At 42.4% G+C, this 18,376-nt stretch overlaps 1 protein-coding gene across 3 annotated transcripts; it reads left to right on the top strand.

Moving 5' to 3' along the window:
- The first annotated feature begins 5,857 nt into the window (after nucleotides 1–5,857).
- HERPUD1 (homocysteine inducible ER protein with ubiquitin like domain 1) lies at nucleotides 5,858–17,182 on the top strand. 3 transcript variants are annotated; one of them, XM_010996087.3, is made up of 8 exons: nucleotides 5,858–6,368; nucleotides 9,539–9,616; nucleotides 9,702–9,776; nucleotides 10,780–10,910; nucleotides 13,013–13,138; nucleotides 13,798–14,148; nucleotides 15,483–15,588; nucleotides 16,422–17,182. In XM_010996087.3, exons 1-8 carry the CDS (start codon nucleotides 6,222–6,224, stop codon nucleotides 16,584–16,586), a joined length of 1,179 nt encoding a protein of 392 aa, XP_010994389.1. In that variant the 5' UTR covers nucleotides 5,858–6,221; the 3' UTR covers nucleotides 16,587–17,182. The 3 variants fall into 3 exon arrangements, with proteins under 3 accessions (XP_010994389.1, XP_031314261.1, XP_031314260.1); XM_031458400.2 differs by having other exon boundaries at nucleotides 6,118–6,368; nucleotides 9,705–9,776; XM_031458401.2 differs by lacking the exon at nucleotides 16,422–17,182 and having other exon boundaries at nucleotides 6,117–6,368; nucleotides 13,798–13,991.
- The last annotated feature ends 1,194 nt before the right edge of the window (nucleotides 17,183–18,376 follow it).

The following is an 18,376-nucleotide window of genomic DNA, read 5'->3' as shown; positions in this document are numbered from 1 at the left end:
GCCGGTCTTTTTTATGGGGCTTCCCACCTCAGTTGTTGTATTGTTTTTCATTTGGGGCGGAGAGGGAAGAGGGCTGAGCAGACCCTGGAACCCCAAGTTCTGCAGACAGACATCTTGTATTCGGCCTGGACGTGCAGATTCAGCTGAAACGGGATGGTTCTCAGAGGCCCCTTGGTGCAGGGCTGACCTGCCCTCTGCCCTGGGAGCCAGTTTAAGGGACTCAGTTGAACTTTTTTTTTTTTTTTAATTGAAGTATATAGTCAGTTACTATGTATCAACTTCTGGTGCACCTTCTTGTTTTTTTGTTGTTGTTTTTTCTCTTTCTAAGGAATTTTGAAAGTAAGAAAAATTTTGTGTTTTGGAGGGTTGGTGGACAAAAGTTCTATGTGATTAAATATGGTCTAATTTATTGATACTGCAGTTTTTTTTCCCTTTAAATATTATACTGTGGAGAAAAACTTTTTTGAGCCATAGAGTTGGTGTTTTCAAGAACTTTTCACTTTTGCCAAACTTACAATTAAGGCATCTGCATCTTCAGTTTCCTAATATTTTTTAAAAGATCTAGTGCCCTTTTTGTACACTAAACAGGTGAATGCTGATTTTTTTCAACCTACAATAAATGTCACTGAGATGAAAAAAAATAGCATTCAACAGAACAGAGGGAATCAAGGGGGCTTTTTAATCTTTTTTTCTTGTTGTATTATTTAAAATGTCAACTATTTTGAAATGTGTAATTCAGTGACATTTAGCACATTCACAGTGTTGTATGATCATCACCATTATCTAGCTCCAAAAAATTTTCATCGTCTGAAAAGGACGTCATGGACCCAATAAGCAGTCACCCTCCACTAACCCCTGGACAGCACTAATCTGCTTCTGTCTCTCTGGATTTGCCTACTCTGGGTTACTTCATATAAATAAAAACCATACAATATATGGCCTTTTGTGTTACTTAGTATAATGTTTTCAAGGATCATCCATGCTGTAGAATGTATCAGAAGGTCACAGCAGAAACATAGCACCACAGAAGGACAGCTACAATCAAGTTTTAAAATTTCCATCGTCTTTCATTTCCACATTTCTGGAAATCTCAGTTAAGGATATGGATTTTCATTACGTGTACTCTCTCTCTTTTCCTGATTTGCTTGATTTTCTAGTTTTGAGAGGCACAAGAGGATATGTATTGTGTGATTTCACCTATCTAAGCTTCTAGAACAGGCACAACTGAACTGGAGTGACAGAGAGCAGGTCAGGAATGTCCCGGACCAGGAGTGGTGGGGGTGAGCAGATTGCCTGGGAAGGGGCACTAGGAAACTCTCTGGAATGATAGGCATGTATCTGGAATGATAAGAAAGAATTCACACAGGCAAATACACCTACCAAAATGCTTTGAAGTGTACACTTAAGATCCATGTATTTTACCATATGTAAATTATCCCTCAGTACCAGTTAATTAAAAACTAAAAATTGCTGAGTTACTAGCTCTGTGCTACTTAAAACTCCCCGTGCCTCAGTTTCCCCAGCTGTAAGATGGCAATAATAAAAGCATTCTATGTCACAAGGTTGCTGTGAGGATTAAATGAATAAAGTCACTCAAGGTTTGTGAAGCTGCCTGACACATGGTAAGCACTCCCCAGTGTTAGCCATTACCTCTAGTCATGAATCCGTCTTCGTTCCCAAGCCTCTTTCCCTCCTGCTTTATTTCTGCGATGTCTTTTTTTTTTTTTTTTTTTTGTCATTTTCCCCCCTATATCTCCTTTTTGGATCTATCCTATTGCTGATGATACACATTTCCTCTTGAATGAACCACTCAGGTCTCCTGGCTCCAAGTCTCTCCCCCTCAAACCCAGTCTTTGTAATGGTGCAGGTCCATACTGACTCTGATCCCGTCCCTTCTACTGCTCAGAAACCTTAGCATCCACAAAATAAAGCCAACTCTCAGCAGGGAGCATGTGAAGTCTTCCTTGAGCTGGTCCTGGGAATTCTTTCCCATCTTACCTCTCACTGACATTATCATTATTATTATTTAAAAATTAACTCTATACTTACTGTCATACTTGCCAGTGGTTTCCAAACCTGGCCCTTGAATCAGTAATAATTTAGATGCCTCAGGTCTCATAGGCCTGACATGGGACCAGACACCTATTCTATTTTTTTTTTTTAACATATTTACTGGGGTATAAAGTGTGTGCAGTAAAACACACATATCTTAAGTGCACAGCTGCATCTACTTGGAAAAATGCCTGTGCCTGTCTAAGCCATATTCTTACCCAGACAGAACATCACCACCCCAGAAATTTCCTTCATGCTTCCAGCGGTGTGTTGGTAAAAGTTTAACAACTGATTCCCCTGGGAGAGAAAAAGTTCCGCTTTATAGCGTTCACTGATCTCGGTGGTATAAATATCCCCACCATGGCCAGTTTCAAACTGTCAATGTGATGATGCTGAAAGCAGAGTCAGGAAGAGAGGCTCACCTTTGGTTCTTGTGAACCAGAACCAGCCAACCTCAGCACAGCATTGCCTACCCCTTCCAAGTCAGTCTCTGCCACCCCCATCCCCAGGCAACCACGCTTCTGTATTCTGTCTCCATAGATTCATTTTGCTTATTCTAGAGTTTCATACAAATGAAATCATGTAAGATGTACTCCTTCTGTCTGGTTCCTTTGCTCAGCACTGTTTTGAGATTCATCCATGCTGCTACATGTATGGTAGTTCATCTCTTTTTGTTACCCAGCAGTGTTCCACTGTAGAAATATACCACAGTTTATTTATCCAGTCTCCTGGTGATGGATACCTCAACTGTCTTTGATGTGCTCATGAATCAAGCTGCCGTCCACATTCTTACCCAGGTCTTTAATTTCTGTTGGGTAAATCCCTACAAGTGTAATATAACTGGGTTGTAGGGTAGGTGTGTGTTTAATTTTATGAAAACTGCCAGACTGATTTCCACGGGAGTTGTACCATTTTACCATCCTACCAGCCATGTGTGAGTTCTGATTGCTCTATATCTTTGTCAATACTTCTTGTTGTAAGAATCCTCACTTTAAAAAAGAGTTCCTTAGGTGATTTTGTTTCACAGCCAGGCTCGGGACCCTCTGGACCGGACTTCTTGCAGTTCCCTAAATGTTTAAGGCTAATATTGGTTAAGCTCTTACTAAGTGTCTGGATCTTCCCCAAGACCTTTAGTAATGTTCTATCATTTAACTATCACAACAATCCTGTGAAAGAGATACTATTATTCTTCCTATTTTGCAGATGAGGACAAAGGTACAGAGAGGTTGAGTAACTTGCCTAAGGTCACAGAGCTCATAAGGGGCACACATTGAGTTTGAAACAGGCAGTCTGGCTCTGGGCCCATCAGTTTAACCACTGAACTATACTTGCCTGTACAAATGGTGTCTACATGTAACCTATTGGGCTTAATCAATAATTGCTACCATTTTAATTTTTTTCAAATGCTTCAAAGTTGAGCACAAATTCCACCTCTTCCATCTAGTTTTCTCTGTTTCCCCCTCTTCTCCTCCTGCCTCTGTGTAATTCCTCAGTGTAATCATAAGTCCTTCAGAAATGTATGAGACTTTGGGGTTGTCTTTTATTTCTGTATTTTTGCACTGTCTTATCATATCTGTTATATTTGTAAGGTCACTGAGAACAGGGTCACCCCATGTTTATCTTTCTATTCCTGGCATATTGACTTGAATGTTTTTATAAATACAGTTGGACCTCTGTATCCATGGGTTCCACATCCACAGATTCAACCAACAGCAGACTGAAAATATTCTGCAGAAATCAGTTCCAGAAAGTTCCAAAAAGCAAAACTTAAATTTGCCATGTGGTGGCAACTATTTACATAGCATTTACATTGTATCAGGTATTATAAGTAATCTAGAGATGATTTAAAGTATATGGGAGGGTGTGCATTGGTTATATGCAAATACTATGCCATTTAATAGAAGAGATCTGAGCATCCAAGGATTTTGGTATTGGCAGGGGATGGTCCTGGACCCAGGACCCCATACATATGAGGGATGACTCTGTGCTATACACAGAATCACAAAAGTCCTTTAAAAGGAGTTGTCTTCTTGGGAGATAGTGCAAAAAGGAATCATAGTAACTGGACTGTCTTTTCCTTAGGGAAAAACACAACCTTTTACTTTCTTACTATTGAGTGAAAACAGATGTGCTGTTTTAAGGGGACCTGGTGTTTGTCACTGCAGACTGCAGGAAACCATTTTATATGACATACTTAATTTCCCAATGAGGCTGTTATCTCCTGTCTGGCTGCTTTCTCTAAAGCCTTTGCTTGCTTTATCTGGCCTGGCCACACTGGTCAGCCTTTATCTAGTTGCAAGACTACCAGCTCATAATCAGTCATTTCTTCCATCCAGATGTGTGGAAAAACAGGACCAGCTACATAATTTGTGGAACTCAGTGAAAAATGAAACTGCAGGGTTCATGTTCAAAATTTATTAAGAATTTTAGATGGTAACAGCAGAGTATTAAACCAAGAGTGGGGCCCCACAGGTCCCATACCCATGAAGCCAGCCCTGATGAAAAGGAACTGAGCCCTCCCCTGCAGACAAAAACCAATCATAGAAAGCTGAGCATGGGGGAAATGATCCATCTCACTTTTTAGTACAAAGACTGCTGAAAACTCCATGTTCTGTATTACATTAAGGGTGGTTGTTACGGATTGAATTGTGTCCTCCAAAAATATATTGAAGTCCTAACCCCCAGTACCTATGTATGTGACCGTATTTGGAGATTTAAGTTAAGATGAAGTCATTAGGGTAGACTCTAATCCAGTATGACTGGTGCCTTTATAAGAAGGGGGGAAATTGGGACACAGAGACAGACATGCATAAAGAGAAAGCGATGTGAAGGCAGGCACATGGGGGAACACCATGTGACTATGAAGGCAGAGATGGCGTGATGCAGCTACATACCGAGGAATGCCAAAGACTGACAGTAAACCACCAGAAGCTGCAGGAGAGGATGGAACAGATTCTCCCTCATAGCCCTCAGAAGGAACCAACCCTGCCCGACACCTTGATCTCAGACATCTAGCTTCTAGAGCTGTGAGACAACACATTTCTGTCGTTTAAGCCACCCAGTTTGTGGTTTTACATCCACCTACCGGACCAGGTGCCTCCTGTTACCCTCTTTGCCCTTGCCAAGCTCCTGCCACACCTGGCAAAAGCAGATGTCCCAACAGGATTGTACGAAGAATGGGGCCAGCATGATGTGTTTTGTTTTTCAAGACCTTTTTCCTACAAACGGAGGGAATGTCTATATCAGAGAAGACTTTGTGATCACATTTTAGGAACCTGAGGACCCTGCCTTCCTTATCTCAGCCCCAATTTAAAGGAAGCACCTTGTTAGCATCCTAAAAAGTGAGGCCCTTTTCAAGCGTCTCCCAGCTGGACTGCGGCCTGCTTGCCACTCATTAGGGTGACGTCCCACACGTGGAGGTGTAACGTTCAAGCCTGATACCATAGATGAATGGCAACAGCGGCCCTGACGCCTGTATCCTGAGCCCCAAGAACAGCCCTGTGTCTTCCTCACCCATCTTAAGGCACGTTGTGGGCGCCCTTCCGGGTGAGCTAGCAAGCCGAGTCCGCCCAGTTCTCTGAGCTGAGGCTGGGGTGCGGGTGGGGAAGTCTCCCCTGGGGGGCCTGACGTCCCGGGCCACCCGGGGTTAAGGGAAGAAGTGGGGCTGGGGTCAAAAGGGCGGGGGATGCTGCTTTGTGAGGAAACAATTTGTAAAGGTTGCCAAATCGGGAGTCAGCCGGGTCGGCCCTCCCGAAAGCGCCTTGAGCAACCCAGGCCACGGAGCAAGCCACCGTCCTCACGGCCTAGGCGACCCGCGCGGGCCACACGCACCCAGCATGGCGGCCGAACCCGGACTGCGAGGCCGAAGCTGCGACTCGGGGTGACGCCACGGCAGCGGGTTGCATCAGCCCGCGTCCACGTGCTCAGCCCGCCCTTCCGCCCATGGAGCCGGGCGCCGATTGGGCCACGTTAGGGCAGGGGCGTCCATCTCAACCAATGGGCGGCAGCCACAGAGAGTTCTGTCTGCAGAGCCCGGGCGCGGGTTGCCTATAAAAAGTGACCCAGGCGGGGGCGCGCGCCCCAGGGACGCGAACGGTTGTTGCGGTGGTTGCGGCGGCTGCCGCCTGCCTGGCATCTGAGAGCGCAGCAGAGCCCACGGCGCCGCCGACATGGAGCCCGAGCCCGAGCCCGAGCCCGTCACGCTCCTGGTGAAGAGCCCCAACCAGCGCCACCGCGACTTGGAGCTGAGCGGCGACCGCAGCTGGAGCGTGGGCTGCCTAAAGGCCCATCTGAGCCGTGTCTACCCCGAGCGCCCGGTGAGAGTGGCCCCCGACTCCCACTGCCAGCCCCAGCCTTAGCCTTGGCTGTCATCCTCGCATCCCTCCTCGCGTTCCCCTAGGAATGCCACTTCCGCCTCCCCTTTCCATATAGCCTCTCTCTTCGCCGGCGGCCGGTGCTCCCTAGGTCCCTTCTCTCAGTCCTGTGGTCTCCCTCGCTTCCTGCCCTACCGCCCTAGGGCCCCCCTGCTCTGGCCCGGTGGCTGTCACTTCCTCCTCCTGGGCCACCATCGCCCCGCCTTTCTGACGGGTTGCTATCTCCTGTCACCTGGCTTCCTAATGTCCCCAAACCCTCACAGCTGTCACACTCCTGCAATACTTCTCCAGACCCCTTCGCCGTCCCCTGGATCTGTCTTCCAGCCTTAGCCAAGCCTTTGAAACAGCAGTTTGACCTTGGATGAGTCATTTCACCTTCCAAACCTTAATTTCCCCCAAACGTCAGGGTGACTTGGTGCTCCTCATCAGGATTGCATCCAGTGGATGGAAATAAGAAAACATAAATGCTGTGAAATGAGTTTTCTGAATGTAGTTTCTCACTGCGGAGAGGGGAGGGCAAGTGCCAATCTCCGGGCCAGTGGCTAGAGAAACATGGAGAGCGCCAAGACAGTGTGTACTTTAAGGTCCCACACCCAGGAGCAAGACGTGGCTCTTACCCTCCCTGTCCACCTTCCGCCCTGAGCCCCTCCCTGGGTGCTGGACTCTACCATATCTGCTTAGTCCCAGGGACCAATGAGCCTAGTACCCTTTCTGGTAAAGAGTGATTTGGAAGGGAAATAGAATCTTCTGGAGTCTGGGTTTTAAGAATTTGGTCTCTCAAATACGGAGACTTCCTGGCTTTGTTTTGGTTGACGCATCTGTCAGCATCACCCCTAGCTCCGCCCTCCCTTTCTACCACGTGATGGAGGCTGTGAGCTGGACCTTCCTGTATTTACTTTCTATTCTAATATTATGTAAGTGTCACCAGTGGGTTTTTTTGTTTGTTTTGTTTTTTTGTTTTTTTTTTTAACTGCTCGCAAATGTACTTCTCCGTCAAACAGGAGAGGGCAGCAGGGCAGGACAAGATTGTGAAATTGTTCCTTCTTATTTGAAGAGTCGCCATGGTCGTAGCTCATGGGTCAGGTTGTTTTTATTCCATATTGGCAAGAATATAGACATGAGTTTCCCTTCTGAGTTGCTCTTTTGAAATTTGCCTATTTAAGAAGCTCCCATTCCTTTAGCATTCACCTGGACACTGTTTGCAATTTCACCATGGCTGCTTCCAAGAAACCAGGTGGCTATGCTGCTGTGAGGACAACTGTTAGGTGCACAAATTGGGGAAACATGTGTGGCCTCTAATTGCACCATTTGGTAAAAGGCAGTGTTTTGGAGGAGAACTTTCCTTTAGGGCTTCCTTGGGTGAGGAACATCACTCCTGTTAAGTCTAAAGATCCAAAGTTGTAAATAAAAGTTCTCACAGGTGTGTAAATTTGTGTTTAAAAATTATGGCTGAAGCACACTCATTTGCTTTTTTTTTTTAATTTTATTTTATTTATTTAGGTGGGGGGTTAATGTGGGTTTGCTTACTTATTTTTAGAGGAGGTGCTGGGGTTTGAACCCAGGACCTCGTGCATGCTATACCTTTTCCCCTCACTTGCTTTCTAATGTGAGAAGCCTTACTTTATAATAGTTGTTTGCTTAATTTTTTTTTTTTCCAAATCAGCCTTTTTGGTAAAGACAATGTCAGTTCAGGCCTTTAACAGGCCTCAAATCCCAAGCACCTGTGATTTTCAAACCCTTTCTAGTGTGGACCTCTTTAATATAATGCAGGACCCCACCTATATGACAACATTTTACAAATCCACGTGTATAGCATTTACCTATAAAGTCAATCAGAACAATAATGAACACGGCATCCAATAATATATTTTAGTTTGTTATAGCTGCAGTGTCAAAAAATCCTGATTTATGCAGATAAATATATGCTGTTTTGTTAGCTTTTAACAGTTTGCTTTATATGCTCAGGCTACCTTGCAGGAGCAGCTTTATTCCAAATTTTCCATAATTGGTTATTCTGGCAAGAGCAGGTTGACAAGTTGGTGGTGAGCTCCAGTGTACTGATTTTGGTATATATCATTTGAAGCCATTATTTTTCAGTTCAGTTTTTAGATGAATTAAAAATGGATTTTAAAAGTGAGATTTGTGTAAAAGTGTGTAGCACCACTGTGATTTTAAAATCACTGGAATGTAGAAGAGGGTACTCTCTTTAGCAGCAGGCAACCTTGGACAAGTCAATTTTAGGCTTTCCCCCCTTAATTTAGGAGTAGTAAATCTCACCATCTCCTCTATAGCTGTATTTGTAATGTTGGGAAAAGGCTCTTTGAGGGCTTAAGTTTAGAATTGCTTCATGTTATCTTGAGACAATGCTAGGTGGTTTTAATGAAGGCTGACCTTGAAACTTTGAGTTTTCTCTGAAATGGAACAAGATTTTGAAGTTAGTTGCTTTAGGAGCCCCAAATAAAATTTGTGTTTTTAGTGGCAGGAAGCAATTTCCTTGGGAGTTAAGAAGTCAAGTAGGTTGCCATAGGTTTTGTGGACTGGAGATAATTTGAACCTTAAATTTATTTGCATGTTAGAGATCAGAGTTAAATACTTTCTAAATAAAGGTTTTGTATATGGGGCCTTTGAAAGAATGTTTTCCTATGATACTGGGGAAGAAACACATTTAAAGTACTTGTATGGGGGGAGGGTATAGCTCAGTGGTATATTATGTGCTTAGCACACATGAGGTCCTGGATTCAATCCCCAGTATTTCCATTAAAAAACTTCAAATAAATAAACCTAATTACATCCCCCCAGATAAAATTAAATTGAAAAAATAACAACAACAAAAAAATAAAGTACTTGTATAAAAGTTTCTTCTATAACTACTATGTATAAAATAGATTTTTAAAAAATTTCTGTATAGTGCAGGAAACTATATTCAATATCTTGTAGTTACCTGTAATGAAAAAGAATATGAAAACCAATGTATGTATGTATGTATATGTGTGACTGAAATTGACACATTATAACTGACTATACTTCAGCAAAACAAAAAACAGTTTCTTCTGTGTTTGGGAATTTGTCAGGGCTAAATGCTGACCTGTGCTCCTCTTTCTTTCCATGATAAGCGTCCAGAGGACCAGAGGTTAATTTACTCTGGGAAGCTGTTGTTGGATCACCAGTGTCTCAGGGACTTGCTTCCAAAGGTACATCACTTAACATATTAACTTTTGAATGTTTTTAATCACTAACCAGGTTGAATTCAGGTCCTAAAGTACCTCCTTATTTTAGCAGGAAAAACGGCATGTTTTGCATCTGGTGTGCAGTGTGAAGAGTCCTTCAAAAATGACAGAAACTGACACAAAGGTATCTCTGCTTTTTCATGATTATAGCAATTTGTGTACTTCACACTCTGAAGGTCAAAATCAAGGATGTTGGATAAAACTCTTAAGAGAGTTTTTTTTATCACATATATTATAAATTTTATATTTTATATTATAAATATTCCCAGTGAGAGTCAAGAATAAAAAACTTACCAATACAAGTGACAGTTTACTATAAGATTAGTAGACTATTTCATCAGTGTTGTAGTGGAAAAGTGGAGTTCTGCATGACACTATTTTCTGGGACTTGATTTGACCTATAGTAGCTGTGTATCCAGATTACTGAACTAGCAAGGCACTTGTGAATTTAGAACATAATAAATTTCATCTAAGGAACCATTAACCTTTTATAAAGAGTGGAAAAGTTAATATCATTTCCTTTGGAAATTTTCGTTGTGATTATTTAGATAGGAAAAGGCCACAGTCTTTATCAAGTGATCGCTGAAGACTTGCTTATGTTAGATGGTCAGAATCCTTCATTTTTCATTTTATAATATTGATTCATATATACAGTATTAATATTCTAATGTGATAGACTCTAAATTTGTATTATAGTTGTACATTTTGAAACATTTGAACATAGCCTAAGAACACAGCCCAAGTCCTTTAGGTTGCTGGCTGGGTTGTATTTATAAATCTTACTGGTCAAATTGAATTTCTTGATTTAGTAAATTAAACATAATAAAATGTAGAGAGCATATACAGGAAGCTTTCTCATCAATGATGACTTCATTGAAAGATTTTTGTGAAACTACAGTAGAGCTACTCTAGGAGAAAATACGAATATTTTTAGTATCCCTATATTGATACTGGGTTGAACAAATTTCAGAAAATTTTTTACACAACATTGCATCTATTTTATTTTATCAAGTTCGAAGGTCGGGCTGGGGGGACATAAGCCATTCACAGCAAAAGAATCCATGTAGCTTGATTTCAGACAGTTGCATCAGGCCCTTTGTTCTCATGTTCATGTTACACTTATTTAGGTTGCTGAATCCACAGAGCAGCCCGCTGGTCTTAATCAGGGACAGTATCCTGGGGATTCCTCAAGTGACGGTTTAAGGCAAAGGGAGGTTCTTCGGAACCCTTCTCCCTCTGGATGGGAGAACGTCTCAAGGTGAGTGTTATAATAAAGAACCAGGTTTAGACAACATGAATTTGCATCATTTGTATCAACTTAAGAATTAGATGCGTTTATACTGCATAGTCATGGAAATTTAAAATGTATAAAATTTTGCTTTATAAGGGTTTCACTTTAAAGATCTCACATATTTAACTTTTCTTAATTCATAGCCTTTTAGGAACATCTAAAAAGGGGCGATGCACGTATTGAAAATGTGGGCATTTCTCCTCCTACGTGGGTATGCTTCACATTGTGCTGACCTCATGATGGGGAATTAGTGCCACTGCAGGAAAACAGCTGTTGTAAATGTTGTGCAGCTGCTTTGCTGAGTGGCTTTGTGCTTTGTTGTAACAGTGGGTGACAAAGGTGAAGGGATTGTTTAAGAAATGCTCTGCCAAGAACTGTGTTGGTGGTGCTAGGAGGAAAGGTCATCGCTTTAGAACAATTAGAGCTTTTCTTTAGAGCAAAAGCCAGAAGTGACTAAATGCTGGGATATTTGGATTTCATAGCTTTTGGAACACCTGACTATGAAAATCCCATGGGAAAAAATAATTCATTAACTACGAGTTGAAACTGTTATTCCCCAATTCCCCTACCCTCCTTTTCCTAGTTGTTCTTAATACTTGACTGTTGATAAGTTAGGTGTTTGAGGAATGAAGAGTTGATTTTTTTCTTAATGGATATTTCAAATATACATGAAATTAGAGGGAACTGTATAATGAATCTCCATATAATGAACAGTGTTTTGCCATACTTGTTTCATTTATTCCTGTTCCCTTTTTTTCTCTGAAATATTTAAAAGAAATTCCCAGATGTTATGTCAGTTCACGCCTATGTACTTCATTCAGGATATAACTCTAAAAACCTTTATTTATCTTGCATGTCTGCAGTGTCGTCATCATCAGAGCTAACAAAAGCACTTTATATTCTCTCGTTAACATGCACTGTATCTTTTCTAAATGATCAAAACCAGAATCATCCAAGATCTACTTGTATTAGAACACAATTTTAGAAATACTATGGGTATGGAATTTAGTTAAGAGACTATCAGCATATAAATTGGATAATTGAATTCATTATTGGATAGAAACGCTTAAAACTGCTTCCCTTTTTCTGGCTGTACAATTTGAGAATCGAGGCCCATATCTGACTATGTGAATTTCACCATAGTAAAATTTTATTGATTTCCTCCAGCAAATATTTATTGAACAGCCAGTGCATATAACTTGGGTTAAGGACATGAGCTGACCAGCAGAGATGCCCACATACCCAACTCCTGATCCTTCTGCAGTTCTGTCAGTTTCAATTTTGTGAATTGATGCCAAAGCAATTCACTGTGTTGGGCTCACAAAGCCAAAGATGACTCTGACACACCCTGCCCTAGGCTCTGTTGAATAATAAAAGTATGAGTTTGGTGTCAAACTAACAGGTCTCAAATCCAGCCCTGATACTTACTAGCTTCAGTCACCTTGCCTTCCCTGAGCTGCCCTCGGGCTCTCCTCTGTAAAATGGTGAAGGTGGAGAGCTCCCTCCCTACAAGGTTGTTGGGGATCCAGTGAGGTAACAGCTGGCAGCCTGTCTAGGGCACAGGCGGTCGGTAAGCCTGCGTGGGTGATGCCACACATACCTCTGCCCCTGTATAGTTCAGACCTAGTGGTGAGGGAGAAATGGGTATTGGGAGGAGGCTGAATTTCCTGAAGAAAAGGCTTTGGGAAAGATGTGACTTCTCAGAGCTGCTCCTTAAAGGATGAGCAGTAGGTTTAAACCTCAGTAAGACTCGGTCAGAAATAAAGGTAGGAATCCACTTAGCCTGAAAAGGCTTGTTTGTACATCATGGTGATGACATGATGAGAATCCAGTGCCTGGCAAGGGCCCTGTTTTCCCATGGGATCCAGACCATGGTAGGAGGGCTCTGTCCGTCAGGACTTTCTGTGCTCGTATTACACAGGTGCATCACACAGTAATCTGCATCTAACTGTCGTAAAGCCCAGGTTTCTGTCTCTTTGTTTCGAATTCTTGATTGTAATTTAAACTTAGTTTTCATTTATTCATACTAAACCAAGTCAAAATGAATATTTAAAAAAATCTTTTCATAGGCCTGAAGCTGGCCAGCCGGCGGCGTTCCAGGGCCTCGGGCCTGGTTTCTCAGGCTACACAACCTATGGGTGGCTGCAGCTCTCCTGGTTCCAGCAGATCTATGCACGGCAGTACTACATGCAGTAGTGAGTCTTTCCCCTCCACGCAGGGTGTGGCCAGGGCTCCTGGGAACTGCGGGAACTCACATCCCTGTTACCTGCAAAGTTAGCAATGGAGGGATGAGTGTATTTTCATCCGTTTCTGCGAGCCCTGTTCTGGCTGGTTCTGTAGGTGGAGCAGGGCGTAAATGATAACTACTAATTTGTACTGATGCGAGGGTGCTTAAGTCCGATACATAGTTTGATGACTTTATTTAGAATATGCTATTTCCTTTTCAATTTGTGATATCTTTAAAGTTTTGTCAAATTTTTTATTTTATTTTTGTGGAGTTACTGGGGATAGAACCCAGGACCTCATGGATGCTAAGCATGCACTCTACTGCTGAGCTATGCCCTCCCCCTTGTGAAAATTTTAATTTGCTACTGCACCATACTTTTATGGGTGGCCTTGATGTTTAATTCCAGATGAAATTTACCAGGTGGCTTCTCTTAGGAGCAGAAAAGGCATTTGCAGATATGACTATTAGTAAGGAAGTTCCTCACTAAGTTAAAGAAGAATCAAGTTTGTATGTACCTACTTACAATTCTTAATAGTAAAAGACCCCTGCATAAATGAGGTTATGAGAACTATAGTCTTCATGGTGCTTTGTTCTCAATAGCATCTGTCTCTGTCGTTTTTATTTTAGCTTAGCGGCCACTGCTGCATCCGGGGCTTTTGTCCCCTCACCAAGTGCACAAGAGATACCTGTGGTCTCTGCGCCTGCTCCAGCCCCTATCCACAACCAGTTTCCAGCTGAAAACCAGCCAGCCAATCAGAATGCTGCTCCTCAAGTCGTGGTTAATCCTGGGGCCAATCAGAATTTGCGGATGAATGCACAAGGTGGCCCTATTGTGGAAGAAGATGATGAGATAAATCGAGATTGGTTGGATTGGACCTATTCGGCAGCTACGTTTTCCGTTTTTCTCAGTATCCTCTACTTCTACTCTTCCCTGAGCAGATTCCTCATGGTCATGGGGGCCACCGTTGTCATGTACCTGTAAGCAGATGATTTTGTTTTCCTTTTTTTCCCCTTTTCTACAAATTACGCTATATGGTGACACAGACCAAGTACAGATTTTTCTTTTTTGAGCCGTCTCAGCCATTATGTAAGGAGATGTGTTTTTTAGTTTATGCTAGCATTTTTAATACAAGGGATTGATGGCTTAGTTATGACTTTGCCAAGAACGTGATTAATCCTGTGTTAATACAGGAGCAACGTTCTCTTCTTTTTCTCTAGATAAGGTATTTGCCAGGCTCGTGAACCACAATAAAACAGCTATACTGAGGCATGGAAAGGGAAATTGTATTTGTATTGAATAAGAACATACTTACCTTTCTCAGGCTACAGCTGCCTTCCAGGATAAAGGTCAGGCGCTCCTGTAGCATAGTCCTAAAGGGACAGGGAACCATCACAGATCTGGCATTTGGCTTTATCCACGGCTTAGAGCAGTGATTCTCAACCCAGAAGACTTTTCATCTCCCTCCACCACTCCCAAGACATTTGGCAGTGTTTGGAGACATTTTTGACTGTCAAAACTAGGGAGGTGGTTTTACTGGCATCTAGTTGGTAGAGGCCAGAGTTGCTGCTAAACCTCCTCCAGTGCGCAGGACAGCCCACCAGTAAATCTCCAGCCGATACGTCAGTGGTGCCGGAGTTGAGGAACCCTGGCCTAGAGTCGTATGTCCTTGTTTGTGCTGAAAACTGACAAGAAATTTTTCCTCTATAGGAAAAACGGATTTTTATTTTAGTTTTTAAAAATCTTGGAAAAGAAATATTTAGAATAATACATTAAATACTCATATCCAGTATTAATCATTGTTGATAAAATATTTTGTCATATTTGCTTCAATACTTGGATTCAAATGGATTTTCCTGATAAAACTTCTAGTTCTTTAAATTCCGTAGCCTCTAGAATCATATATTTAGGTGACCACATTTAGGTCTTATTAATATATTATTACATATATTCTCACAGCTGTGTGTGTGTGTTTCCCCTTCCTTTCTCTGCTCAGATTTTTAAGTGTAAGGTTTGGTTTAGATGAGCAAGTATTTACTGAGCACATACTATGTGCCAGGAGCCGTTCATGTTGCTGGGCACATGATACTGAATAAAACGTAGTTTCCACAGTGAACGTCAGGAACGTTACAGGCCAGTGAGAAGGTCTAGGAGCCGGCGGGGTGGAATGTCTCTGCACGTGGGCCTGACTGCCAGCTTCTCATCAGGTGCTGCTCTCATTAGAGGAGGGGAGCAAGCGGGGGGAGCCCTTCAGTTCTTGAACAAATCTCACTCTGATGTTCGCTAAGATGGACTTCATGTGCTTCCTTTGAAGGCATCACATTGGGTGGTTTCCCTTTCGACAGAGGCCAGTTCAGAACTTCCCGAATGATGGCCCCCTCCGTGAAGCTGTAAATCAGGACCCCAACAATAACCTACAGGTATGGGGCTTCCGATGGAGCCCAGTGAGCTTGGCGTGAAGTGCCTGGCCCCCAAATCCTTAATCTTTAGATGTCCAGCCTCATGGTTTACCATTAGGCTAAATATTAACCTAAATATCTTAAGATTTTTTTCAAAATATATTCTTAGAGCAAGTAGCTATTTTAAACCATTGTAAGATAAAATCTATCAGGTATTTTTGTCGTGTGGCAATTTGCATTTTGGCATATATAAATAATGGTTTTTTTAAACTCACTATTTTCAGTGTTCATGCTCTGTAACAGTGTGCTATACCATGGAAACTGCGAATGGATAGTTATTCTAATTAAGGATTAGGAACATAAGCCTGTCTCACTTACAGAAATAAATTTCCTGGAAAATAACACAGAAAAAGAATTTTTATGAGGCACTTTAATGCACAATCCTAAAGGATACTCTTTTTAATATAAAGTGTCACCCTGGTGTCTATTTTTAGAACCCTGGGCTTCCATTTTTAGTTTTTTAACTGGAACACTGCCAAAATTAGAAAAATATCCACACTTAATGAAGTGGCTCACTCAATTACTAGTTTAATAGTAGTTGAAGATCTGGTTACTTCATTTGTTCTGATCCTTGCTGCCAGGAATAGTGAGAACTGTGAGGCCGTCTCCAGCACGGCTGTGCTCTGGAGGCCTGGGAAGGGCTCCATCCGGTCCAGGACATCATTCCCTGGGGTCCTGCCTGCCTGGCTTGGTGTAGGGGGCATGGGGCCAGGGACTCACTCTGCCCTTTCCTAACGTTGTTTGGTGCTTGTCAAGGTCCTAATTGTTTTCTTGTTGTGTTTCATTACTTATAGGAAGGCCCTGATCCTGAAACTGATGACCCTAACCACCTTCCTCCAGACAGGGACGTCCTGGATGACGAGCAGACCAGCCCTTCATTTATGAGCACAGCCTGGCTCGTCTTTAAGACTTTCTTTGCCTCTCTTCTACCAGAAGGCCCCCCAGCCATAGCAAACTGATGGTGTTTGCTCTCTGGCTTCTGGATGCTTTGACAGGCATGGACTGGATCATCTGACTCCAGCTAGATTTCCTTACCTGGACATGGCAATGACACAGAATTAGCAAAAGAATCAACAAAGAGGATGATAATGCTTTTGTGATGAAGCAAAAGCAGAAAGTAAGACGTGAAGCCATGATACAAATTGATGAACAAAAAATGCCTAAGGCTTCTCATGTCTTTATTCTGAAGAGCTTTAATATATACTGTTGTAGTTTAATAGACATTGTAAGTAGAAGACATTAATGTCGCATGTTTATGCCTGAGGAACTTTTCCAGATTTGTGTGTCTGCATGCGTGTTTGTACATAGATGTCATAGATGCAGAAATGGTTCTGCTGGTACGATTTGATTCCTGTTGGAATGTTTAAATTACACTAAGTGTACTACTTTATATAATCAATGAAATTGCTAGACATGTTTTAGCAGGACTTTTCTAGGAAAGACTTATGTATAATTGCTTTTTAAAATGCAGTGCTTTACTTTAAACCAAGGGGAACTTTGCAGAGGTGAAAGCCTTTGCTGGGTTTTCTGTTCAATAAAGTTTTACTATGAACGACCCAGGCAGAAACTCCTGTCATCTTAGCAGTTGACTCTGTGTCTGTCGTCACTGGTCAACCATCGGTTGAATTGCTAATTTTTGAGTAACCTGAATGTTTTGCTTCATTTTTATAATAGGACTGTTTGTACTGATGCAGAATAATAAGGTAAGGCCATGAAACTTTTTATTTACTAAGTTTATACTTGTGTTTGCCCCCATTTCCTGATTTAAACAGTACTGGCTTGTGTTGTACACCATCAAATTACCCCCGATTCAAAGTTAGTGGCGTTAAGTACCTTCCAGGTTGGCAATTCTGCAGTAGTCTCACCTGCTCAAATGTCATGCTTTTTGTAAGCTTTTGGACTTTAATCCTTCCTTCAAGTATTATTTTTGAGACTAATCTTAAAAGCAAAGTTCTGTGTATTTTTCACATGCGTGATGCTGTAGGTAGAAAGCTGAAGTCCTGGGAATGTTGTCAGCAAAGTAAATCAGCTTCTTGTGTCATGGTTGTGATCATTTAAGTGAATCATGAAACATCATTGACATCAAATAAACATTCACTGAACAATTCATAGCCAGATGCTGGGTGGATACAAAGTTATTTTATGTGTGGTTGTGCAGTAAAAAGCCAACTAAGATAATTTTGTAAGGAGTTAAATGGTGGAGAATTTCAAATAACATCGTACCTCCAGAACAAAGGAAGGACCAGAAGGGAGTGACTGTTGACTAGTTATGAAGGCAGTATTGGCTTGAGGGAAGAAGTGACGTGAGACTGCAGGTTTTAGAGTTCCACGAGTGGGGAAGTAGGTGATGGAAAGAGTCTGAGGAGCTGGAGAGAAGGGTCACAGCAGATGCAAAAGTGCAGAGATGAGACTTGCTCCTCCTGCCACAAAGCTGGATTCCTGGTGTGCTTGGAGATTTATGACAGTGGTCATTAAGAGTTGTTAAGAGGCCTTCTTAGAGTCTCAGGTAGAGAAGCCTGTTGTTCCCAGAGGTGCCCGTCTGCTGCTTCTGAAGGAGGGGGCCTCTCTCCCTGTGGTGTCAGGTGGCGTCCATCAAACTCCAGACTCCACGGGCCCAAAATAGTTCCCGAAAGGTGCCCCTGAGGACAGCTGACAAGGGTTCAGATTGTCCCAAGCCCCACCGGGACAAGGAGGGAGCCTTCAGACAGCACCTAAGCCTGAAGATGGCTGACCGGCGGGAGCCATGGCA

This window comes from Camelus dromedarius, chromosome 9 (assembly GCF_036321535.1).
Source record: "Camelus dromedarius isolate mCamDro1 chromosome 9, mCamDro1.pat, whole genome shotgun sequence".
NCBI classification, from domain to species: Eukaryota; Metazoa; Chordata; class Mammalia; order Artiodactyla; family Camelidae; genus Camelus; species Camelus dromedarius.
This window is presented reverse-complemented; position numbering and strand designations above follow the sequence as displayed.